This window comes from Pseudopodoces humilis, chromosome 1 (genome assembly GCF_049639895.1).
Source record: "Pseudopodoces humilis isolate 2021_Gansu_Grassland_sample_001 chromosome 1, ASM4963989v1, whole genome shotgun sequence".
NCBI lineage: Eukaryota > Metazoa > Chordata > Aves > Passeriformes > Paridae > Pseudopodoces > Pseudopodoces humilis.
The window spans coordinates 131,899,326-131,926,533 of NC_142200.1; the positions used below are offsets into that span (position 1 = coordinate 131,899,326).

The following is a 27,208-nucleotide window of genomic DNA, read 5'->3' on the forward strand; positions in this document are numbered from 1 at the left end:
TACTTGGACAACATAATAATTACAGTGCTGAAAAGAGTGAATGAGTGAAACAGGTTTTGTTTTGTCCTGTTTTTATCTGCCGCCTGCATCACAACCATAATAATTTCCTGTCCTAAGAAACTCACTTATACTATATGAGCCTGACTGACAACACCTGGAAGGCTTTTTCTTTTTTTTCCCCCCAGGAGTTTTTGTCAGGTAAGCAGCAATCTTCTATACTAACTGCAGTGGCTAAGGTGGAATTACTATGCACATTCAAAGCACTGACAAAGTATTAGTATCTTCTAATTTTTGGCAGATATGTAAAGGACAACAGCGAGGACCAAAGCATTGAGATAGTATCGAGACAACAGGTAAAATGTCAGAACAGACAGATGCAGTCTCACTGGTTATTTGCTAAAACTAAATACCAACTTGTAAAAAAATGGTATCTGAATTAGAAGGAAGATTGAGCAACAGGAGTGAAAAAAACCACATTTCTACTTGGCAGTTTATGTTCAAAAAAGAAACAAAAATAGAAACTATGGCATGAAATGCAAAATAAGGGAAGGCTCTGTTTTGCCTCTGGACACTTTAATGCAACCAAAAAAAAAAAAAAAAAACAGCTTTATAAGCCCTCAGGAGATTGTACACAGAGCTTGCTCTAGAATAAAAATGGAAAACTGCTAGCAAAACTCAGTATTTCAGGCTCTCTGTCACCACCAGCACACACTTGCTATAATAATAACTTCCCACTTACATAGCATTTTTTACTATCAAATCACCTGATAACCTTTAAATTAGTAATTTTTTTTCTCTTTCTTCCAACTTAAGAGGCAGAAGTGTCCAGAATGTCCCTGCAAGTCTAGAACTACAAAAATAAAGCATCATATGCCACGCATACGGGTCACACCTTGTAAAAGCAACAAAATCCCTGCAGCTCCTCTCAGTGAAGGTCAATAGCTGCAATATTCATGGGAAAAAGCAATCCCTTGCTCCTTTTTTACAAGCATCTGTTTCTCTTGCTACCTGCCCAATTCATCTTCTGCCTCATTAAATGGTACAGCCCCTTTAACCACAGAATGAAGGTCTTGTACTTTGTAAAGTTTCTCCCATAATCTCAGCTCCAAAATGTAGGACTCATCTCCAAAGACTGTAAACTTTGCAATGTGCGGGGTAAACAACAGCATTAATATTGCTGTAAGTGGATTTTCAAAGCAATACAGTGACTGGTTTTCCTTCCCTTGGTGTCAATCTCTCAAGTTTTCAGTCAACTGCATTCTTTGACCTCTGCCAGTCTACGTTTCAGCTCTCACTATGAGTGCATCAGTAACATAGTGGTCTAGCACCTTTCAAAAGCATAAAAATTTCAATGATAGCGTTGCTGAAAGAGGTGGAATACTGATGGCATAAGAGGTTGTAAAGAAGAGGGAAAGAAGAAGAAATAAATAAAGAAGTAATAATAAGAGCAAAGATGAAATGCTGGAAATACGATGACTTAAAAAGACATGAAAGAACTTAAAATGCAATAAAAAGGTGAGGAAGGGGCAAAGACAGAGTAAGTTTTCAAATCATCATTTAATGTTGTTTTGGCATTAAGGAAAACTTTGACTTCTCTGGTACTTTGAATAGGGAAAGGCACATAATTATTTGTAGATCATCTTTTGTTTTGCACTCCATTTCTCTTCCCAAATGGAGGGGTGTGGGGAGGGAAGCTCCCAATTTTAAAGACAGCATGGCACCATCCATTTTAAGCTGCAACTCAGTCCTAATGGGAAGCCTTTCTTACTTACAATGTTTTATTTATTGGTGCATTCATATAAGAAAAGATGTTACATGTCAAAAATAATGGCTGCTTCTCCCATTTTCACCTTGGAAAATCACAAGGAATTTGAGCAGGACTGATATTAAAGTTGGATTTTTCTCCATGCCAGAAAAATATACAACAGCAAGTTGAAACCCAAAATTAATTTGGGGTGTTTTTTCCAATGTGTCTAGAACTGGACTATTAGTTTCCTGTGGACTCATTATCATAATGCAATCATGCAACTAACCAGCAAGTCTTCATACAAGTACATTTCCAAACTCACTCTAGTCAACATGCTAAACAGAATCCTTAACTGAAGTTGCTCAAAACAGGGAGAAGTGTCCACCAGGCAGGGAAAAGACTCTCAGAAATGAAATTATACCCCACACTGCTACTCAATATTTTTGTGAAAAACTTTGAATGTAATGTTGCTAACTGATAAGAAGAAATCTTGTATTGTGAAAATAAAACTGTTAAAATCCCACCTTGAATAAATCTTATCCATGTAAAAGAAAAAATGCAGCAAACATTGGTTGAACAAATAGTTTTCTGTTGCATAGCTCCACATTAATAAACCAAGAATTATGTAAAAAAGGACAATCTTTTACCCTTCTATTTAAAACAAACAAAGCAGAAAGGACAACAAACACCTACCTTTTCTTCTTGATAGATGATGACAAAATGTTGTCCTGAATTGCCTTACATTTTGAAGCCTGTTCAAACTGGTAAATTCCATTTTTATTAAGAGTTGTTCTGTTAAAAGGGAGTGGGAGGAGAAAAAACAATAAACTTTAAATGAGAGAACATATTCTACTAATGTCACATTTACTTTGCTATGACAATAAGATTAATAACCGTTGATTTAGCTGAAAACATTACCTAACAAATCTTATGGACTTCTGTTGTGAAGCTCCTGTTAGTAAAAGAGTTTGCTGCTAGGGACAATAAAATATTTGATTCTTTAAAATAACCCTATTTCATTGTCTGAATTATATTTTCCACTGTATACTATAATCAGCAAATGTAATTTTAAAAAAATAAATTAAATGGTAAGCCTCTTGAGCATTAAGTTTTGAAGACATTTAAAATATTCATTAGTAAAATATTTAGCAGATGTGATTTCCTAAAACTGTTGATGAAATGCAATATTCAGAGTGAATATAATATATACAGGAGACACCACAGGTGAAGTGGATCTTTGATTTTACCTTACTGACTCAGGCATAATACTTCCTGCCTTGTTTATTCTTTATTTACACAGAAAGAACAAATATATGTAAAAGGAACCAAGGCAAGTGTCAGATAGTGATCTTTAATTCCTGTCTTATTTTCACCAGACTCCCATGTGGTCCTCTTGCTCTGGGCAGCCCTTGTAGAAGACTGAGATGTAAATTAGTAAACGAGTGAGATACCCAGGTCTTATTCTGTTCACCTCAGTTCATCCTGTATCTAGGTCCTATCTCATACTATCACCCTCTCCTAACATCAGCCTTCCACTCTGTGGACTGCCGTTTATCATAAATATTTTCCCTCTTGCATTATTTTCCCTGCCCTACACCATGTTCCTTCCTGCTAACTCCCCCTCCTTTTTGCTTCTTTCCACTGATTCACTACTTACAGAGCCCTTGGACATTGCACCCTATTTGCCCACACCAGAAGTAGAAACATGGAAGACAGAGATGCTGTTCTCAGAGAACAACTGAAACATTTCTGTGCAGAGGCACTCACAAAGCAAAGGGGCCTTCCTCCTTTGCACACAATGCACCGTGCTTCTGAGCAATTACTGCTTTTCCTGACAAGGACCAAAACTCCATTGCCTTCACCTGCTATAACATGGAGACCCCTTAGCAACAACATTCCTGACAAGCTGATTTCAAAGACCTTGCTTGGCAAAGATGTGCCACTTCAAGCCACAGAACCACAAGAATAGCTGAGGTTGAAAAGCATCTCTAGAGGTCAACTAGTCCAAACTCCCTGCTTAGGCAGAGCCACCTAGAGAGGGTGAGCAAGGACTGTGTCCAGATGCTTTTGAATATCTCCAAGCATAGAGACTCCACAATCTACCTGAGCAACCTGTGCCAGTGCTCAGTCACCCTTACAGTGAAGAAGAAATGCCTGATGGTCAGAGGGAATATCCTGTGTTTAAGTTGGTGCCCACTGCCTCTGTTCTATCACTGAGAACCAGTAAGAAGAACCTGGCTCCATCCTCTTTGCACCCTCCCTTCAGGTATCAATAAGGTCCCTCCTGAGCCTTCTCTTAAAGACTTCAAATGAGAATACTGGCTCAAGTAGAAAGAAGAATAAATGCTTGTTTATTTTATGACTGAACTGACTCATGTTCATAGCTGGCAGGAAAGGAAGGAACCACCTTTGTTTTTCTTTCATTGCCTTTAAATCTTCTAGAGATTCCCCAGTAGCAATTCCACAGGATGTAGGCTGCAGAGGAGAGAGAACAGCCCTCTTCCTTTATTCCCACCACCAAGAAATTCTTCCCAATATAATCTCAGTGCCCCTGAGGAAGTATCCAGTCTGTATGCCTCTTGTTGAGGACAGCAGTAAGACAACACAACATAAACCCCTATCCTTTCAGTTCTGCAGTGACTTCAATAGATAGTAACAGCCAGCACTGCCTACTGAGAGCTTCTTGGCTGTCTTTGCTTTAAATACAGCTCTTTATGTCATTTTTTTTTCTCAAGGAGTGAAATAGAAATAGCAGAAGGCTCTCAGAGAACACAGTTCAGAGCTAAGAACTGCAGATCTCACATAGCAAGTGCTAGCAAATATTCTGCCTACAAAATTTATGTATACAGGTTTGTTGCAGCTTGGTCTGAATGGTTCTGTCTATGCAGAACAACCAGGTAGGCCCTTTCCAGTTCTCAAACAAATTTAGTTAGCACTACATCATTCTTCCTCTCTGTTGCTTCTCTAACTCAATAACCACAAATTATTATTCTACAGCTGCAGCTTGAAGTAAGAGAAATGGCTACAGGCAAGAATTTAGCTGGCTAAACAGCATCTTAAAGAAAAGAAAAAAACCCCAAAACTATTGATATAAGCCAAGTGCATGTACTTTCATTATAAATAAAACCTAAGAACTGGATGCTGATTTGAGAAGTGGCCCCAGCCCTTCTAAGCCACAGCTGGCCAGAAGAGACCCTGTCTAACATGTGAAGGCTGTCATGATGGCCAATTCAGAGCAGATCCCTGCAAGGTGCATTAGCAGGCAGCAGCAGAGCACCAACATTCTTTCACAACTCTGTGCACACAGCCATTACAAGTCCTTACAGCTTCTTATTAATTTGTGTCCTGAGACCTGTGGGGCAATGAATAAATATTTTCTCAAATACAAGCTTTACTCCACAGACTTCTAGTCCTTTAAATTTAATAAGATCAATCCAAGCAAGTTGCCTCATTTTTTAACAGATAATTGTTTTTTATGCACTCATTTTCAAGACTTGAAAAATTCAAAAAAAGAGGAAGTCAGAGAAAAAAGAAAGAACAAAACTAGTCCCTATTCTGTTTTGTTGTTAAAGCCTCACGACCACTTTTACACCCACATGATAGATCACCAAAATGCTTCTTCTGTGGCTTTTTACACAAAATTTACTTAACATTCTTTATGTGGTGCAAAAGATACAAAATTCAAACAATTTATTTGCAAGAGATGTGAAACAATGACTCATTCCATTAAAAGTTAAGTTTCTGAATTTCTGTTTCACTGTCAGAGTGCCCTCTGCTTCACATGAATGAAATCTTTTTGCATTTAGATAAAAATGGGAGTGCAAGAAGCAGTCCAGACTTCTACTGCATTATTCATGGCAAAGTCGTGCAAGCATCAGACTCAGATTAAATTTCTGCTCATATCAGACAATTGTGCAAGGCAACACTTACCACTAAATTGATTTACCTGACCTAGTTGAGGACAGTCTTTGTTCAATACTTAGAGCTGCATTACAACTTCCACAATGAAATCAAATGACATGACTAACAACACAGATATCAGGCTACTTTCAACTAATTTTGTGAATTATTAAGCTAAATGAGAACTTGAAGTAGAAACATTCTGTTGGTTTGAACTCATAAAACTGATGATACAAGGAAATTTCAGTTGTATTTTCCTTAGGGCTTAGATGTTCTCGAAGCCAATCTCATTGGACCAAATCTGAAAAACAGGGTTTTTTTTAATCATATACGAACAGCTTGAGGACCACATACTTCCTATGGTAATTCTAGGAACTCAGGAAGTACACCATCTGTACGTTAATAAAGCCACAGTAGATTAAGACCATGTGCCGTATTTATCAGCACGTTTTTATTCTATATCTTGCTCTCAGGAAGACAGCAGATCCTCAAACCGTAAAATTGTTTAAGATAAGGATTGAATCCACCTTTAGAATAAGAAATGCAGGAACTATATGGAAAGTCCTTTTGCTGCTCCTGTAGCATTCAGTCCTGAGACAATAGGGAATTGTAGTGCTGGTAATCACCAGACAGAGAGGCATGTCAAATAACACAGCATTCTGAGGGAACAGAAAGGTACAAGGTACAGGCAGGAAAAGGAAAGGGACACCCTCTAAAAAATTCAACCCCAGTTATCATAGTTGGAAAATGAAATGGGCATGATATGGAGGAATGGTAGGTAAGAGAAAAAAAAAGCAGATGGAAAAACGAAAAGTGGTGCTGTGAGTTGTACTGGAACATGAAGATTGAAAGGGCGCTCCTCTAGAAATCCCTCAAAATCAGGTGGAAACAAAGAATGTGGGATGAGGTATTCAAAATTTCTCAGAACTGAACTGTTTGGCATCAGTAAAGCAATAAAAATTCCACCTCCCTAGTAAGTCCACACTGAAAGTAAGGGAAAATACCACTCATTGGCTATTCACTCCACACCCAGCAGAACCAGTTGTTGCTCTTTTCTAAAGCTTCTTGCCCTTGTCTGTCTGAAGCAGCAGAAGAGATCTAAACATGTTCCTGCTGAGCATCTCCAGCTAAAAAGGATAACTTCTGTATGCAAAATTGCCCATTTTTAATCGTTCTAGCAAATGACACTGAATAGCATTATCCAGATTGTGAATATCTTCCATCTTAATCTCTCCCTTGAAGGGACTAATTTATATTTGAATCTCATCATCTGTTAGTTGAATACTATTAAAAAAACCACAATCCATACTTCCCTAGGAAGGGCGCTCTTAAGTGCTGTCTTTGACACTATTTCAAATTAATTAAATTATAAGAATACGGTGATATTTTTAAAGTTCACAACACCTTGATTAATAAGGCAATACACAATTTAAATTCTTGGTGAAATGGACTATAAAAATGGCTTCATCAAACCACAGGAGTAAGAATTTATCTTGAAACATTAATCACAGTAACTGTTAAATGGACTGATCCTACTATCTTTGTTCAAATTCCTATACAGGTATTGCTTATCTAAGGAATGCTAAGAAATGCACAAACTGCACCTTTAAACTATTTGAAAGACCCTCTTGTGCATTCACCGGGGTTATGTATAACGTCAGATACTTTTTATTTATAAAATCCATAAATTGCATGACAGCTAACATGACAAGTAACATTCAGAGCCTCATGGTAGGGGAAGTGAAAATAATAAGGTACTTACACTAAAATCGTGTTACAAGGGCACACGATAGAATGACAGAGCAGTTTCATTTGGATCAAGTAAACAGAAAGAGTCTGGTAAATCTTTCACCACTGTCACAACACAAATGACACCTGGCAGCAGCTTTCAACTGACCACCTATTCATTTAGACAGAACTAATACATGAGGCATATGTTCAAAGTGTGCTCCTAAAATATGTCTGCACACATTACTTGGAAATGAAGGGGCAAAATAATAAGAGAGCAGTAAAATTAGTGAAGTGGGCCCCCACTGCTGACTAGTATAAACCATAGCAAAGTATCTGTACAATATACTAGTATATCAGTGCAATTTACTATATACTAATCCATAATTGTGGTGTTAGCCTGTCTCTTCTTCCACTTCTGAGTGCCTGAATGCAGTATTTTGACAGGACACAGAATGTACAGGTCTCTGTAGCTTTGTTAATTAAGTATAGCTGTTTATTTCCTAGGCCTGCATACAGACCTGCTGCTGAGAGAGGAATTGGAGAAATCAACACTATGGAACACTCTATTAATACTAACTTGTTTACTCATAGCTCCTCAATCACGTCCTCCCACTGTTCAATTACTTCAGCGGTCTTTACACTGTGCTTGCCTTGGACCCACAAAAACAGACAGCAAGATAGGGAAATAGTAAGTGAATGCCTTAGAACTGGCAACACAGTAACAGTGGTCAGTTCTTTAGGGTACTGCTGCCCTGTTACTTTTATATAAGTATACATAAATAGTGCTATTTTCACTTCCCTTGCAGGAGCTGACATTATTTATATGCTACATATTCCAGGGTAGTATAATAAGAGCTAGAATTTCTGCCTAAATTTAACCTAGCACACCCTGGGCCTCATAACAAAGAAAATACTACCTAGCTTCTCTTACTATTTTCATTTTCCCCTGATAAGCACTAGCAATACTGAGCCTTCTGTTCCACTATTAATGCAACCACTACACAAACAACTAAGCCTGCACAAACACAGCTGGGGAGAGAGAAAAGGAGAGAGAGAAGACCAAGGGTCTAAAGGTGGGAAAAATGCAAGTCTTCTTTTTTTGGTTGTACTGCTGGCTTAAGAAAATAGAAATTGTTCTTGCAGTTACAGCTTGAAAGTTAAGAGGACAGTATGAGGCATAGATAGGAGAATTTGCAGTATAAATTTTATTGGTTCCATGAATAAATCTGGGGACTACTAGACATATCTTACTAACAGTGGCCACTTTTTTCAGTAAGAAACCCTACTAAGAGCCACAGTAGGCTGTGAAATACGCCCAAGACTAAACATTTAAGTTGCACTGTAGAGACAGTCACATTGCTCCAATTACCTAATGCTTAACAAGAAAAAGGGGTTAAGCAATGTTCTGTAAGACAAACCACATCATCAAGTTTATTTACTAAGACACAGATCTTGAGAGAACTTTAGATGCCTAGTCACCATGTATTTAAACATTGCTGCACATAATAGCTGCCTAAATATCTAAGAGACTGATCCAATCCCCTGCTTTTCATCCTTTCATCCTTCAGTTCCATCCTTTTAAAAGAATTACTCGAAGTAAAAGAACAGATTAGCTTTAAACATTGTAAGGCAACAGAATAATAGGGCCTTAGAGATTCTTTGGGAGATGTCTGGTTACAAATATGCCACCAACAGCAAAGGAAATAATGATAAGAAAAAAGATTAGCTTGTGACTGTGAAGATTGTCTAGATTACTTATACTTAGAGGTCAAGGATAGTGCCTAGGTTTTTTTTCTTTTTTCCTCTCCTGGAAACATCCATGCACATCCTTTTACTCTTATGCAGGAAATGACATTGCTGTCAATAACACAGCAATGCCATTCAAATGATCAGGGTTTTTTAGGAGAATCATGCTTCCCCATTGCACACTGGAATCTTAATTCCTGTTGACCAGACCATCCATCTCCATCACCAAGGGATTGGTCTGAACCTCCTGAAGGAGTCCAGATGGTCTCTGGATCAAACCTCTCCAGCATGGCCCTTAGCCAGGCCCAGTCCAGCTGCTGCCTGGATCAAACCCCTCCAGCATGGCTCCCTGCCCAGTCTTACTGCTCTCTGCATGAAGTAACAGCTTCAGTCAGTCAGTCCAGTCCAGCAGCAATCTCTCCTTTCTCACAGGCCAAACATGCACCACAAACTCCTGTCAGGCCAGCTTACTGAGCATGGTCACTCAGGTGAGAAAGCACATCCACTCTTGGATTCAGCTGGCAAAACATCTCTCTGAAGACACTACGGTTACAGGAGCTTGAGTAAACTGAAACTTTCTTTGATGAATTATTTACTTGACACACTTTTGCATTCACTTAGTCATGAAGAAATACAATTTCAGGCTGACCAAAACTAGCTTCAAATTGGTGCAAACATGCTCCAAGTAGAACAAGGAAAAATACATATTTAAAATCTCAATCTCACTTGCCCTATTAGAAAGGTTGAAAACATGACATGGATTTTCATACCTCTTTGGTATGTGTTGTTTCTACTTTCTTTGCTCCAGTTGTGAGTGTACTAACAGCAGATGGGAAATAGCTAGACTGTTCTCTGAAGTGCTCTTTGCCAGCATTTCTAGTCAATTTGACTCCATGGTATAGCACAAAGGGCTGAGTGAAAGGAGATGCAGCTCAGAAACTAGCAGGGAAGAGCATGAGGAGACGGGCCGGGGGAAACCACAGACATAACCCAAAACAGAGTGGCAAGAAGAACAGAGTAATGGCTACAAAAAAAAAAACCAACAATGCAGAAGAGTACATACTGCAAAATCATTACTAAGAGAGGGAGAGAAGGGAAAAAAGGCAGAAAGGGAAAAGATGAGAATAGAAAAGAGCAGGCTAGAAGCTCATAACACCAGGTAGAAACTTGTGCAGAATTTCTTTGAGTCTAATTTTGAAAGATGCTATAAACTTACAGCTCGTGAAAGTTCTAAATCTTGAGGGAGGGAGCACAAGGGTCTCTCACCAGAAACACATGCACTGTTAGGGTACACTTGCAATTGTTACTATAACTAACATCACTTTCATTCACTTAGGGAAAGCATAGGCTGTCAAATTCAACTACATTGGGTGAGATGGTGGCCTCAGTAAGGTTAACTGCACTGTCACCATTGTCTCCAACACAAGGACATCACAGTTTCTGTGAAAGACCCAATTCTTAAGTTCTTTCTAATTTTTATAGTGTGTTTTTGACCATAATTTATATTACCATATAATAGTCATGGTAATTGCAAAGTTAATAAGACCATATAAAGTAAAAGAGGAAAGCAAAAATACTTCAAAACTACTTCTTACATAGTATTTATCTCATGAGTGGATTACACCACTGTCTTCTGCACTCTTAGTTTTCCTACAGTGTGTGGGGAGCCTGAAAACAATAGTCATTAGTACTGACGTCTGCATGTATAGCACAACATGTTTCACAGCTGATTTTATGAAGTATGTAAATATTAAACTTCACAGTATAAAATAACAGACTGTAAAGAAAAGATCTACACTGATCTAAAAGGTCAAGACACAGGATCAAGTGAATGGGCTCCCACAAAGTACAATGCCAAACCAAAATGAAATAGGCTTCATATGTCTTGCCTTCATCCTGTGAATTTTAAATTATGAATCTGTATTTTTAACCAAAAACAGATTACAAAAACAGTAGCAGTATAACCCAGCTCCACCTTCCTGGAAAGGAGAATAAAAGGTGCTTGGAACACACCATTCAGCAGGCACTTTTTCCATCGTATGCTAACAAAACTGGTCTACGCAATATTTTATTGGGCTCAAAACCAAGGGCAGAGTGACAGACATCAATAAGATGGCCCATGAGCAAATAATTCATTATAGTTAAAGCAAAGTGTCATTTGCTCTAATGATCTCTAACGCTCTCTCTGATCAAGCTGCCGAAACAAAAGGAAGAATGAACCGAAGCGAAGGCGAATTTCTGCTTTTGTAGACCCGACCTCACGGACCCACCTGCGAGCGGCCAGCCCGTACCTGTTCTCGGTGTGAGGAAGGGGCGTCAGGGGAGACCTGAGGGCTCGCACCACTTTCGGCGTGACAGCCGCTACTCCTGCCTCCTCCTCCCAGCCCCTGGCAAACGAGACGGTAAAACAAAGTTGTCAGGACCGGTGATAGAACATCACCCGGCGAGAGCGGCGCCGCTCTCCTGTCCGCGACCCGCTCGGAGCCGCCAGCACCCGCGCCGAGCCCAGAGCGAGCCGGGGGAGCCGCGCCAGGCTGCGCCGCTCCCCGCGGGGCTCGTCCCACTCCTCCCGCCCTCCCCAGCCGGCTCCGGACCGCGGGCGAGGCCGCCCTACCTGGCGCGGAGGGGCTGCTGGCCGCCCAGGCGCAGGAGACAGCCTCCGAGCAGCAGGCTGCCCAGCGCCGCGGCCAAGGCGATGACAGCCCGCATGGTGCGCTCAGCGGCGGCGCCCGTCGCAGCTACGGCCGCCCCATAGTATTTAAGGGAGGCTGCGGGGAGGGGGAGGCGGCCATGGCAGCCACAGGGTCTCTGCGCTCCGCCCCTCGCCCGCAGCCCTGCGCCGCCGCCATCGGCCCCCCCCGCCCCACGCCCGCCACGGCCGCCGCGCGGGCCCGGCCCGGCCCGGCCCGGCCCGCCGCTGCTGGGGGGGGGCGGCGGGCCCGGCCGGCGTGAGGGCGGCACCCGGGCGGCCTGTGCTGTGCTGGCGGCCTGTGCTGGCGGCCGCCTGGGGAGCTGCCCGGGGCGCTGCCCGGTGTCGAGGGCCGCGGAGCGAGGGAGTCGAAACTGCCCAAACTTTAATAGGGGAGAGGGGCGCCGTGCGGGACGGCGGCGGGAGCGGGGTGCGGGGCATGCCCGGTGAGGACAGGCAGCTCTGCCCCGTGGCTGGTGTAGTGAAGTCGCTGCTACTTTAGTGGCTCTTTATCTGAATTAAAAAATAATAGTCAACTTGCCCTGTGTTTTCTCTTATAAAAAGGTATGTTATGAAAATATATATATTATGGATAGAAGTGACCCCACGTGGAATACCTGTGTGCAGCTCTGGGCACCCCCAACATAAGAAGGATGTGGACCTGCTCAGAGGAGGGCGATGAACATGATCTGAGGGATGGAACACCTCTGCTGTGGAGACAGGCTGAGAAGGGGTGGTTTAGCCTGGAGAAGGCTCTGGGGGGACCTCATTACAGCCTTCTGGTACCTGAAGGAGGCCTACAAGAAAGCTGAAGAGGGACTTTTTAATAAGGGCATGGAGTGATAGAAAAAGCAGGATGGCTTTAAACTGGAAGAAGGCAGGTATGGATGGAATATTAGGAAGATATCTTTACAGTGAGCATGCTGAGGCACTGGAACAGATTTCCCAGAGAAGCTGTGGATGCCCCATCCCTGGAAGTGTTCAAGCAAGCTTGGATCAGTCTGACCTAGAAGAAGGTGTCCCTGCTTATGGCAAGGGGCAGTTGGAACCAGATGATTTATAAGGTCACTTTGAACCCCAAATGTTCTATGACTCTGTGATTTGCAGTGGTTTTGGTAAAGAAGTGTTTCTGTAGTAAGCTTGGATCTTTTTACCTAATGGTGCATTCAGTGTTATGGGGAATAAAACAGAGTACAATAGAACTGATAAAGGAGCCTAATATCTTAGGCCTGATCGAGCAGAAACCATGGGAGAGACAGACACAGATAAGTGCTCCCTGAGCAATAAGTGGCCAAGAAAACATGATGTGAAATTTTGTGATAAGATAATGTTACCAGATGAAGTGATGATATGAAGAACGTGTAAACAATGTTACCAAAAATAGAACTCTCTCTAAGTGCCATACAAGTAAAACCCTGTATAAATGCTTTGTATACCAAATAAAATTGGCTTCTGATCTTGAATTGGATGTCCCTGTCTCTCAATTGCCAATACGGTGTTGCTTTTACAAGCCAGCCATTGGTATGAGAAACCTAGTAAAGGTGACAAGGTAGCAATAACTAGGCCCCCTTTTTTAAAAGAGTGGGTAGAAGAGATGCTGTAACTTACAGCAACCTTTCAATCATGAAAGGTCTGACACCTTGTTTTTGCAGATTCTTCCCCATCCTTCATGTTTTCTGTATCTGTGAGCATTTCCTTAAGCCTTGATTGTTGCTGCTCATCAAACAATGGCTAGAAAGTCTCAATGTTGCTCTGCTGCAGCTATATTAATGAAGTAACACTGACTTGATATTGTGAGTGGTTAGATATGACAATAAGAGGCAGCATGCCTATAGTACCCCAGAGGAACAGCACAACACCATCTGTGATCGTGATGGGCTATGCAGGGAAACATCTAATGATGTTTTTGGGGCATTCATTAGCTTGCTGGTGAGCAGGACTGTGGGTGCTGGTGAGAGGGAGAAGCAGTTGGCTGGTTCCTCAAGGGGTTGCAGGTGTTTCACTAGCTCGCTGCACAGTCCTCCTGGGAATGCAGTTCAGTTGTCTTCTTGGCTTTGCGATACATAGTTGTAATAGTGAAACAAAGCCTGTGTGAAGACTTCTGAAGTCCTGAAGAAGTTTGCTGGTTTGAGATTGTAATGAATTATAAACATCTTGAACATGAAGGTGATTCATGTTCATCACCATTTCCCAAAAGCTTGCTTTGGGCTTATCCTATAAAACCAGTTGACACTGTATAAGAACAAGTAGGAGTCTAACAGTCAAGCTTTTCAAGGTATGTGTATGTTCACTGATCAGATACTAAAAAATATCAATCCCCCATCACCTCTGTAAAACATGAAGGCTGCTGCTTATGTTAGTGGATATCATCAGCTATTTCATAATACCCATTAAATACCCTATGTAAAACAATACGTCTTTCATCTTAAAAGCCTACTGGTATTCAATTTCAGCTCTGAATGAAAGAAGACTAAGAATTACAGTCCAGAAAAAGATTTGGTTTTTGCCCTCGCTGTCATTTCCCTCTGCAATACAGTTTCCCCATGAGTCCTGAGGTATCACTGTCAGCTAATCCATGGGAAATTTAGTGATGCCAGTTAGGACATCATATTTCAAGTTAGAGGTCTGCTGCCAACGGTAGTCTATAATACCAGTAAAGATTTTTTTTTTTTTTTTCCCCAAGATCAGAAGGTTAATTTTTGTGTCATATTAAAGTTCTTGCAAAAAAAATGGGAAGATTATAAACAACATGTGTTTAAACTAGACTTGGCACTTGGTGCTTGTTGTTTACTAACAAGTTTACAAACGTATTGATTGATTGTCACAGTATCATTAACTGTTACCAACCTTAATTTCCTGCCACAGCGGCTTAGTAGAAAGGTTAAGTGACCCTACTGAAGCATGAGATGAGAATCAATGGTGAATCAGAATTCAAATTTAGGAATGCTGAATTCAAAAGACCAAGTTTCTCTTACATGGTGTTGCCATGTCAGAAGTGTTGTAATGTAATGAAGATGGTCAAAATGATAAAGGCACAGGTGCCAAAGATGCCACACAGGAAAAGACAGAGACTTAACAGCCTACGTAGAGTCTCTGTTCCATCTCGTCATCTTCCTCACAGCTGGAAGCTGCTGCATCTTGGCAGCATCCCCCATCCTCTGATTCCCATTAGCTTCTGAAGTCAGCAGGAATTGATAATTGCTGGCTTGCACAGAAGGAAGAGATCACTAATCAGCCAGGTGGTATCATCATGACTTTGTTACTGAGCTCCTACAGCCCTACTTAGCTGCTAATTTGGAAAAGCAAAATGCAGCCTTGGTTTTCATCCATGAAAAGCTACTGTCCCCCAGGTCAGCAGGATTGCATCTCGAAAGGAGTCTGGTGGAGGTGCCTGTAGGGCTGCTGGTCACATGGAGCCAGCTTAGCCTTCTTATTTCCAGCAGCTAAATCATATTAAGAAGCAATTAATGTTCATTAAATGCTTTCCTAGTGCTGCCTTCTCATCTATGCAATGGCTGTCATAGGGATATTAGTTATAGCAAATAGGAGGAGAAATGACTGTCACGATTAAGAAGAAGAGAAAGGTACTAAAGATGTTCAGTGAAACTGGAGTCCCATGTTCTGGGGAAGCATGAGAGGCCCCAGACTGAGGTGTTGGTATGAGACAGCTATTTTGGTGTTTTTAGTGCACTCACAATATGAGTGCTTTTAGCAAAAAAACTTCCAACAAATTCACAAAACTGAAACATATGTGTTTCAAACTGGGAGAAAATCATTGGTTCATTGCATTTCACAACTTCATTTATTTCCACCCACGGTTTTGGGCAATGTGGTTTTACATAATGATAAACTGCAAGAACTAAGGTGCCGTCTGCCAGACTCCAGGACATCAAATGGCCCCAATCATTCCACTAAAGGAAAATCACAAAAAGTAATGCATTCCTGTACCCCATTAAAATTAAAAAAAAAGTTCAAACCAAATAATCACCTTGTGTGGCTGTTGCTGCTACGCTTTTTATCTTGCCTTAATGTTTTCTCTCTATTTTTTCGGGACAGAATTTTGTGTCCTGCAACTTAAAAATTAGGCTTTATTAAAATAATAATTTAATAACTAAATTCAGCCAGTAAACAGTCTGTTGAGATCTACATAAACCTAGCTAAATTATCAGGTGTTTAAAAGCGGTCACATGTACCATCACTTTGAGGTGTTCATCAAGTGTGCCAGTGATGACTCATCCAGTCAAGCACCATGAACTCCTTCGAGAAGGTCAAGGTGAAAAAAAATCAGGGCACATGGAGAAGTCTTCAGGACTCTGAGTGTCTCATAAGATGTCATACTTACAGAATCACAGAACATTCTGAGTTGGAAGGGACAGACAAGGATCATCAAGTCCAACTCTTAAGTGAATGGTCTGTATGGGGACTGAACACATGACCTGGTGTTATTAGCTCCCTCTTGTAATCAACAGCAGGACTTGCTTCTTATGCACAAAATAAATGCTTTTTTTGCTGTTGTAAGCTATGTTTTTATATCCATCAGAGTAAGATATTGTGTGCACTTCACCAGATTCCTTTATTTAGTTTAACTGAGAAACCAGCTTCTCCTCTTTAGCAACGATGATGCAGCCCAGTGGCAGATAAATACTCATTGCCAAAAAAAGTCTTGTAGCATAAGCAAACTTGAGGCCAGTAACTACTGAAAATGCGTGCTCTACTGCCAGCCACTGTGTGAGCCTTCATCCAATTAAGGGCACTGCAGGTTATGTGCCCATGACTGTCGTTCAGTCCAGCATGCATGCTTTTCCAAAGGAAGCTGTTGGGCCAAGGGGATCTGAATTACAATTAGGTACAAAGGAGGAATTTAATTCAGAAACTGAAAAATTTGAAAGTTGTTAACCTGAAGGGAGATAATTTTTTTCCCCATTCTCTTTTCTTCCTAAAGGCTCTCAGCACGACATCTTAACGTGACACTATGCAAAAGGCTGTACTGGGTCAGACTAGAACAGCGTGTTCTTCAGGCAGTGCCCAGTAGCACAATCCCAGAGAAGAACTGTGCAGTGATCCATCCCTAGGACCCTTTCTCAGCTTCCAGCAATCAATGGCTCAGAGAATTTCTGAACTAGAGCTAGCTGTGTGTTTAGTTGCCTTTCATGGATTTTCCTTCCATAATTGTGTCTAATTGGTTTTTGAAACCATGTAAACTTCTGGCATCAACAGCAGCTTGTGGCAATGATTTCCATCCAAGATGAATCCTTCCATTACAATTAGCCCAGGAACAATTTGCAAGTCTGTGTTGTTATTTGGAGCTCTGATCTCCTTCGCTAAAGGAGATGATGCACTAAGTATTCTTTTGCAAAGAATTTTACTACAGTTGCACAAACAGCACTGCTGTTAATACAAATTCACAGCATCCATTGCTAGAATTCAGTGGGAGTTATTACAGAGCATACTGTGAATGCAAATTAAAAATAATGCACAACACTCAACCAAATCCTAATGGACCAATGGCACAATGTCAAATACATCAGGAGCAAAGACTTTTAATACAATTATTAAAATCCCAAGCAAACAAACAAAGCAAGTAAATTAGCACTGACAAAAATTGTTGGAGAAACATTTACTTGTCATAGATCAGCATGCAGACTGACTGTACAGCTCCCAGAGGCTTTTAAAATGCCAGCATAGCTGAAGGGGAAATATGCCTCCAGGGATGTCATGTAATGGAAGGGCTCTCATTGGGCACTGTGGTCAATGGTTGAGGTAATTAAGTCAAACGAAACATTTCTTTCCATCACTGAGTGTGACACAGTGAGCCCAGCTGCCCATCTGCAGAAAAATCCTATTTGGGATCACATGTTTGTTGAAGTGTGCATATAAAATATACAGTGATAGAAATGAGAGGCCATAGTAGAGTCCAGAATCATCTTTTATAATACATGTGTTGGGGTGTGATGACCAGACAGCATAATTTATGTTTATGAAAAATCAGAGCAACAATTCAGGAAAATAAATCCATGGTATGAGCAAATAGCAGGGATCACTTGGAAAAAGGAAAAAAGGGACAAATGTATGAAGGCATAATCTTGGGATAGGAAGATTATCCAATGAGTTTCATGAAGAGGGTGGCCTGACTGATCAGATTCAAATGTCTTTTTGGGATCACAGTGCATTGAAAAGGCTAGAGCTTTTTTTTTTTTTTTTTTTTTTACCATTCCTATACTTTGTTGAAACTGATGGAGTAAAATTAAGGAAGAATCCTGTGCCAAAGTATGGGGATAGACTACTTCATTGCTATGGAAGAACACCACAACAGTGGTACAGAGCACCATGAACTCATGGATTTGAGGTAGAAAGACAGGACCTCTGCCTTTAAACTGGGAAAAAGCCATTAACCTCATTAAACAGAGTTAAAAATATAACTGCCCAGATTGCAGCCCAGACATACTCTTACATAATAGTGATTCTCACAGTCTCTTCTGCAGTAAAAATTTTTCAATGCTCCATAGAAACATAGCAGATCCAAATCCTAGATTTTCCTTCTTCTATCATCAGGTAGATGAAGATACCTTAGGCTATTTGCAGTGGTGAAGTTAATGCTGATAAGGCTATGATACAACGGGGCGTGCCAAAGGGGTGCAGGTGACGGATGTAGGTGTCAATGTGGGTGTCAACAGTGGGATTAGCCAGATGGGGCTTGTGACTGGGATACCTTGCTGTGAAAAGGAGATCACTTGGAGAAGAAACCATATCCCATAAATCTGTGTAAAAGCTGCGTAGTAAAGTAATTGTGAGGGTGCTTGGAAGTCAGGGTTTGACAAGTTCCCTTCTCTCAGATGCAGCTTTAAGCACATGTTAACCTGGGACCAGTCTTGAGCTTCTGGTGAGGCACCTGCCAGAATCCTCTGCAATCTCAGTGTGTCTCTGAAGTGAAACATCAGTGTTTACACAGGTCAGGGAGCATATCCACGCAGTGATGAGGAAAAGCAAGACAGTCACTGAACCTTCAGCACATCCTGGGAGGAGAAATAGTACAGGAAAATAAGCCATACAAAAAAATCTACCTCTTAGCATTAGGGTGGCTTTCTGTTTCAGAATCATCAGTGAAAGCAAAGAGAGAAAAAAACTCTACACAATTCTTTATTTCTATTTGTCTTGTAACAACTTGAGCCATTTATAAACTGGAACTGAAAGCTTTTATCTCCAAACAGAAATAAATCCAGGGTACTTTAAGAGCTAGCAAGATATAAAGACATTTGGGAATGCTTGCTGTATACCAGAGTTGGCTCAGATGTCTTTTTTTCTCCATTCTGAAGTAATTTTCTGTCTGAATTATGCTGGTTGTAGACCAGAGTCCAAAAGGGGCCAAAACATGCTGGGATTCATGCCAACATATGAGAGAGCCATCTCAGCCAGTGCATGACCATTGCTGTCCTGCTGAGGAAAGGACTGGCAGTGGGGCAGCTGGGTTGGGGCTTCTCAAGCAGTTGCAAAGCAACACAGCCCCTCTCCGGCACAGGGAGAAAGTGAGAAACCTTGGAAGGCCCGTGCCATGGGTGGGGTCGTGGAAGGTGGCCAGGGGAGGGAGTTAGGGCATTTTCCTTCTCATGGTAGATCATCATCAATTTGGCTCAGCTCTCTCCTCTCTCTGTCTCTCTCCTCTAAACATGTAGTGCTAGGTATGGGACTTCAGTAAATATGCTGATATCCCATACCTCAGTGACAGGCCTTGCTGATTGTATTGCAGCCCTGGCTCACTTTCATTAGGCTCTGCAAATATACTGCCATTCCTGCAAAATCTGTGTGCTGGGTGAGCCAGAATCTCTCTTACAGTCCTCAGATAGTCACTTATCTATTTGTCTCCCTCTCAATTACTGTACTTCCAGAGAATGCACATTTTAGGTTATTATATCTAGTACCTTTGATGGCCTGGCAGAAAAGAATTAAGGTCTACCAGAGGGGAAAACCAAACGTAGCTTAGGAAGTGTGAGTGTCATCTGAGCAAAAGGGATCAATAACAACTCGTATGTTTAGCATTCTTTTCAGAACAGGCATTCAGTACCTAGCTCCCAGGTGAGACTTGCTGCAGGACATGGTCATTTTCTTCTTACAGATTGACCAACCTCATTTATTAATCTTGAGAGCTTTATCACCCAGACTACTTATTTGGATATCCCCTACAGTTAATAAGTCCATCTAAATAGACTAAGTTTATAAATATATGGTTTGCATACACCATTTCTGAGTCTTCTACACTGAACAGCCTTGGCATCACCAGTAGATCTGAAGAAATCTAAAAGTGTATCAACGTTTGGGAAGAGCACCCAAAAGGGAGAGCAGGAGCAAGGAGAGGAGGATGGAGGTTCCAGGACAGTGAAGAGGTGCTTGGGGAGCACAAGGGCTTAGTGTGGAGGACAGGATGGTGTGTGAAGTGTGTGGAGCCTGAGCACTAAGGGCAGAGGGGAGGGGGAATGAGGGCATTTTCAGCTGAGAGGAATGCTGATGCTTAAAGTACCATTATCATGTGCTGGGGAGATGTGCATTTTAAATACCAGCATTTAAAATCCTTCGCCTTTAATGTTGTGTTTGCATATTGCATGAGTATGCATTTGACCGAATAGCTGAGTGTGTGTAAAAGTCAATTCTAAAGCAAGGAATCATCACTTGGAACCTGCAGCTGGAGAAAATTTATTCAGGCTCCCCAGATGCGCTCAGGCTCAGCTTGGCTGTCCTTAAGAGCAAACTGAAAATTTAACAAGTAAGCAATATGTGAAATTTTTTTGTTGGGTATGGTCATGGAAGCTGAATGAGCCCCCGATGTGACAGCTGACCAGAGAGTACCACAGAGAGCTGCAAGCAGATGCAGCAGCACTTCCCAGAGCTGCCCCAAACCCCATTACTTGGCTCTTCTTCAAGAGAGACAGTGCTTCAGCCTTTGCAACACCTTTTTATGTCTTGTGTGACTCAGTCTTCAGTAATGTGTATGGTGGAATAATTTCCCTTTTTGGGAAAAAGACCCCAACAACCAGCAATCTTTTCACCAGGGATGAGATTGAGACCACAAATTCAGTCCACATTGGAGGAGATGGAACGTGCTCCCTTCTGTTGTGAGGTGCCTCAGGGAGGCAAAGATTTAGTTTTAGATAAGCATTGTTAAAGTGAGAAGCATGGCTGTAAGCCCAGCTAGTGTGAATTTTGACCTCCTGCTTTGGGGGATGGGCCCTGTGAGGCCTGGATGAAGTTGCCCCACCCCAGACGCCTCCTGGGGGGCAGCCCAGGATATTCTGGTTGGATTTGAGCCCCTGGGGTTTCTCTCTTGTTGTGTTCCTACTGGTCCCTGACCCTGAACTCCACCCTGGTTCTGTCCCTCAAAACCCATCTCCCTGCCTCTGTTCAGCACTCTCTGTCTCTGAATCTGAGTTTGTTCCCATGCTGAATAAATGGTTTCATGAACAGAAGCCCGTCTCGTTGGTGTCCCATGCTGGTTCCTGGTAACTGTAGCTTCTCTGGACATGATCCTGCAGTTGTGGACTGCAGGACCCTTCCTCAACCACAGTGAACCAAAATTTCAGCACTGAATTGCATGTTTGCATTTCTGAGGCACGTTAGCATCTAGCTGAGGATGGCGTGTAGTGGCTGGTATCTGAAAGATTTGCTGCACAGGATGTTTGCATGTAGCCTACTGAGCCCTGTAAGACAGGAAGCAGTGTCCAGGACTCATTTCCTGTCTAGATCAGTGGTGCATGTCAAGATCTGAAGTAAGATTATCTCTGAAAATTAAAAGGTGCCAAGCGACTTCAGAAATGTGACGTCTTGATTTCTCTGTTCAGACACCATATAATTCATAAAGCTGCAACACAGCACTATAACTCAGTGTTTGGTCTTAGACTGGTCATTGGATTAGTCCATTTATAAATACTGTTTTACCATTTGCTGACATTTTACGTTTATTGAGCATGTATTTTATCTAGACTCATAAACAGAGGCCATTTTTAGCAGATACAGAAAAATTTCATGCTAAACAAAAGCAAGAACACATTACTACGTGAGTGTACTTCCAATGCATGATGAGAAGGTGTTGCCAGATGTTCTATAGGAAACTAGGGAAAGAGGTGTGGGCCAGGGAGATGTGAGCGGAGCACGGAGAATAGCACTGGTAGAGCTCCAGTAGGAGCCCATGCCCTGGGTAGAAGTTGGCTGAGGTCCTAAGCTGGATGTGACATGAATGGTGGTGCTTTGAGCTGCACACTTATTTACCCCACACAAAGCATCATCCTAATCACAAACTGCAGCAGCTGTTGGAGGGGACAGCAGGGACAGGAGCTGTGTTTTCCCCAGGGTCTGGGTGAAGAAACACTGAGGGGGCTCTGTGGTGGGCACATGAAGATCAGATCTCACCTGGGTTTTTTCCTGGTTATAGCAAACAGGCATTATTTTCTATAGCATGTGTGCTTCTATGTGCAGTTAACATAACAGAAAAAGTGACAGAGCTCCCCCTTTGGCATTTGACTGTACTGACCTATTCTGTAATCATAAGGGTAAAATAGTATAAAATTTGGAACTTTGGGTTAGATTCCTGTGTATATAGGTAGTTACTTTTATTTCAGTAGAGAGACCATTTTCAGGAAATAAAGTAAGTTATGAAATGTAAACTTACTTCCCCTTTCACAGGGAAGGTTTTTAAATAGCCTATAGATAGTGTGTTTACCTAGACAGGTTGCAAAATGAATAAATTATGTACAAACAAGCTGGTTTTGCCAGTTATAGATACAAAACCTTGTAAGAGCAACCTGAAATGATATATCTTTCATTCCAAGTATCAACTCCATTAGATATATTTATGAAGGAGGTCTTTGAAAAACAAAGACACAAAAGTTTACTTTTATAGGACACAGATGGCACATCGTGGCTGGGTTTCATGTTATCAGATACAGTCATATGAAATATATACATTCACATCTGAACCATTCACCTTGGCTCCATTTAGACTTAAATGAATGATAATCACTTCTGGAGAGAAATTTATCTCATCCAAAAGTAAACATATTTAACCTGATATTTATTATAATGTGCGTAAAAAACCCAGAGACTGTTTCAGCTCCAGGTGAGGTAAAGCCCTCTTCTCCTGAGAAATATTTAGGGGAATTTAAAGTGTTCCTGTCCTCATCTAAAAACACTGATTTTTTTTCATGCATTCAGACATATTATTTTATGAGGTGACGGCAAGCTTTTAAATGAGTATTACTTGCATAGCCTGGCACACCACTTCTACTAGAGACACAATGCTGAATCAAGTCACATTTTGACATGGACTAAACTTGGTAGATATACGGTTTAATTACACTTGCATGTTTAATTATGTGGGAAAAATACTATAGATTTGGTACAGTGCATGTTATTGACATGAATTATCCAATCCATGGACACCCTGCTATATTCACACTATCTACTTCAATTTCTCCTGAATTTACAGCAAAAATTAGTCTTTATCCTTTTCACGTAGAAGATGTCTTCCATGCTCACCTTATAGCAGGTGGAATTTTTCAAGCACTTACCACAAAAAAATCAAAGGCGGTTTTGCTGTTAAATTCTCCAGAGAGCAGAATTAGTTGGTAGGAACTATGCAGAGAAATCCTGCATCCACAAAAATAACTCATCCATCATCTGTGAAGTGCTCTGGTACCCTGACTGGATGGCACTGGTGCACAGAGCTCTACCAGGGTTGTGGCTCATGCTGTTCCAATTAAGAAAGTCACAAAGTGTGTGCTTGCTTTGGGACTTCAATTATCAAAAGTCCATTCTCCTCAAAGTTATGAGACTTGGAAAGAATATTGAGTTGATTTTTTTATTTGCATTTATGAGAAAAACAATAATTAATGAAAGTCTAGGTTCAAATCAGTGAACTGTAGGATCATTTAAGCTGGAAGACCTCTGGGATCATAGAGTCCAGCTCTTAACCCAGCAGTGCCAAGCCCTGGAAACCATGTCCCTCAGTGGCACACCTACGTGTCTCTTCAACTGATATTCTCTCAGGCTGAGCACGCCTCTTCAAGAAAAGGAGCTGCCACAGGTTTTAATGTACCGAGCCACGAATGTGCCAGGTGAATGTGCCTGGGCACAAAGAACCCTGAAAGCCACAAAACATGGTGAGTACAGACACAGCCCAGCCATGCAGGAGGCCTTCCTGGGTTACAGTACAGCTGGAATATCTTAGTGAACAAAGAGGAGCTGAACTCCTTAAAAAAATAAAGGGTTGGCAAGAGTATTTTAAAAATCTCTTGATCTGAAAAAAAAAAAAAAAAAAAAAAAAAGACTCACTGCAGTTCCTGAAAAATGACAGTCAAATTAAAACAGGGCAAGAAATCTCCTCTTAAACATCTCCTGTGAACATGTTTTAAGAAATTTTGTCTGTTGCTTTTGAGTCATTGTACTGAGTTACAGAAGTGGAAGTGTTAAAAGAATTTCCATCATGCAAAACATCCCCCTATTCAATAAAAAGGTATTTTAATTTTGTAAATTCCTCCTGAAGAAGTGACTGTTATGGGGAAGGGGAAGGGGAAGTAGTAATTAATGTAGATGGTGCTTCCTCAGAAACAGTGAGCTTGGCTACACAAGAAGCTGGTTTTATGATTATTCAACTATTGCCTTATCTCAAAGAATATTTACTGATGAGCCCTGTTAGTTTGAAATAATAGTTTTCATAGGATTTTTTCCATGTACCTTCTATTCTTAATTTGAAAAAAATAGGCATTCTTTGAGTAGCTGTTTGATACTATAGTCTAAGCTTTATGTAAATAGCCTTTATACATGAGCTGGGATCAGTAATTTGTCCAGGATATAGCAATGTATTATACTGCCATGGAATTAAAAAGTAAACAGTTTGGTCATGAGTTAACTTAATTGTAAAACCTAAATATGATTAGATTAGATTAGATTAGATTAGATTAGATTAGATTAGATTAGGAGTGGTTGCCTTTCCCTGGCCCAGATTAAAATGTTAGCTGCTTTGAAGATCAGGAAAATATTCTCAGGACAAAATCTCAAGAAACTGAAGCATGCCTGTGATTTAATTAGGCATCTTGTGTCATTTAGTGTTTCCCTCACTGCTTAGTCACTAGAATCATGAGATTCTGAAAAGCCAAGATTTTCCTTTAAAAACTTTATTATTATTCCTTAAAATTGCTGAGGGAAAAAAAAAAAAGTAAAAAGGAAGCTCCTCAATATTAAAGAAACCAAAAGGAAAAAAAAAAATTAGTATTTTGGAGGAACTGATGTATTCCTATGTAGGTTTTATAAAGCTGTGTTTGACAGTATCAGCCATTAGTAAGCAGCTAATGTGGAAAAGAGACTGTGTAGTTCACAGGGATAATTTTTTGAACCATTTTTCACCCTTTGGTCCTTAGAAGAGAGCCCCAAACAAATAATGATCAGGCAGGCAGAAGAGCTGCAGCCGCTGTTGGAGCAGAGTCCGGAGCCTCCTGTGCCAGCGCAGCAGACGGCGAGCGGCGCACGGGCCAGATTGCTGCTGTCTGGCACAGCTGGATTTTCTGCCTCCTTCCACACTCACTGACACTCACAGCACTAACAGCTCAGTGCAGAGGCCCTCAAACAGCCAGCGATACCCATGGCTCTCTGCAGATCTCACAGCCGTGCTCGGGCGCTGGGAGTCCATGGCTATGCCAGACTGTCCTGAAGATGAGAGATGCGGGGAAGGGGCCCGGGGCTGATGCGCACACCTCCCGTCCTGACACATACCAGGAGACACCGTGTCTTTGCCACCAGAGTGCAGCCTGGGCAACATCTGAGACATTCAACATCTGCTTAGGGCAGCCTCAGTGCCTCTTTCCAACAGTGTCCAAAAAGAAAAAAGCAAAAGGAGAGGGATGCAACCGGTAAGCTCTGCCTTAGTGCAAACCCTCAGCTCGGTGGAATCCCTAAGTTACTGGTTACCTCTGGACAGTCTTGCTGAAGAAAAACCTAAGGGTTTTTAATTCAGGGGATTTTTCCAAATTCCTCTTGAACTTCTTCGTTACATGGAATTGAATTTCACACTTTGGTAGGAAAGTATGTGAAAAAAAAAGAGAAATAATTCCATTATTTCATTTGCATTGAAATGTGATAATTTCATGACTCGGTCGTTATGATGTACAAATAGTGGCTAACATTTTCTCATGATCCTAATAATACCAGACATTGATTTAATTAGCCTTGTCTTAATCCTTCTCAGCTTACAAGTTCTTTCCAAATTTTTTTACGTCTGGAAGCAATTCTCAAAAGGTCTGAAAAGATGTAGGAGCAGAGTTTATGAAAAATCCATGTTTTCCAGGATCTGACTTCAAGAGAGATAATTTGGCATTGTCCTTGGTAATTAATTTGCCAGTACCACAGGCCATGTTTATAACAATGTCTTTTTTGCACAAATTGAAAATATAGGAACGATGAACTGGCCATCTTTTACCTGTGGCTGGATCAAAGCATTGAAAAATATACGAAATCGGAAGAAAAACATTAATGTTTTATAAAGGAAAAAATGTGATATGACATTGTATCTTTTACCAGCAGCAGGAAAAAAAGAACCCAAAGAAATATTGCTTCAAGGTTTTGTAGAAGCCTAATTTGAAGCAACTATTTATAGATGCTGCGTATTATGTTAATTTGGCTTCTCCTGACACACAAAGGCTTCCTTTGAGAGCTTCTGTAGTAAAAGAAGGAAGAAAGTGAGGGGCCCTCACAAATAGAGATATGATAAAAGCTGCTGTCATTATAACAGATCATCAGAAAGAGAGAAGGAAACGCTGAGACACCACTCATCACTTTGAGAAATGCCCACAAACAACTCCTAGTTAGGTAGGACTAGCTGCAATTTTTATGAAGAGGGATACGTTATCAGATAATGCAATTTTTTTTCCTTTTTTACAGGCTTTTTAAAAACCCCTCCCAATTTCGTCCAGTGTTATTTGCAAGAATTAATTCAAATACCTCACTCAAAACAGTAAGAAAGAATTAATTTCTATTTGAAAATAAATTTTGTTTCCCTGACATGTTGTTGGGTTGGGGTTTTTTTCAGAAATGGGATGTGAAGTTTTCAGCTTCTAGACTGTATGCAAACAGATCATTTTAAACGGGTTATTTTCATTGTATTGAGGTCATTGATCATGCTATTTTTTCTACTGCATGACTGTAGGCATGAAAAACAAGATTTTTTACATGGGAAAACAGACCAGAACTAATGAACTATTGACAGTGTGTATGAATAATAGATGACATCCAGAAATCATCACATCAAAGCTGTGCTTTGTGTTATTTCAGCTTATTTTTTATTTTTGATAATTTAAAGGGGATAGTGGCACTGTGGCTACCTTCACTGATTGTTTTACCCATAAAAATGCAATTTTTTC

The 27,208-nt window shown here is 40.9% G+C and overlaps 1 protein-coding gene across 4 annotated transcripts in view; it reads right to left on the minus strand.

Moving 5' to 3' along the window:
• The window catches only part of ST8SIA6 (ST8 alpha-N-acetyl-neuraminide alpha-2,8-sialyltransferase 6), a 47,075-nt gene extending 35,129 nt beyond the window's left edge, over positions 1-11,946 (minus strand). For 3 of the 4 annotated variants that reach the window (XM_014248470.2, XM_014248469.2, XM_014248471.2), the window contains exons 1-3: positions 11,739-11,946; positions 11,395-11,511; positions 2,441-2,539 (exon numbers count right to left, since the gene is read on the minus strand). In XM_014248470.2, coding sequence (XP_014103945.1) covers positions 2,441-2,539; positions 11,395-11,511; positions 11,739-11,833 — 311 coding nt within the window. In that variant the 5' untranslated portion in view covers positions 11,834-11,946. The remainder of the gene's footprint in view (positions 1-2,440; positions 2,540-11,394; positions 11,512-11,738) is intronic. The other variant, XM_005519116.3, reaches the window with a different exon arrangement.
• Between the last annotated feature and the right edge of the window lie 15,262 nt (positions 11,947-27,208).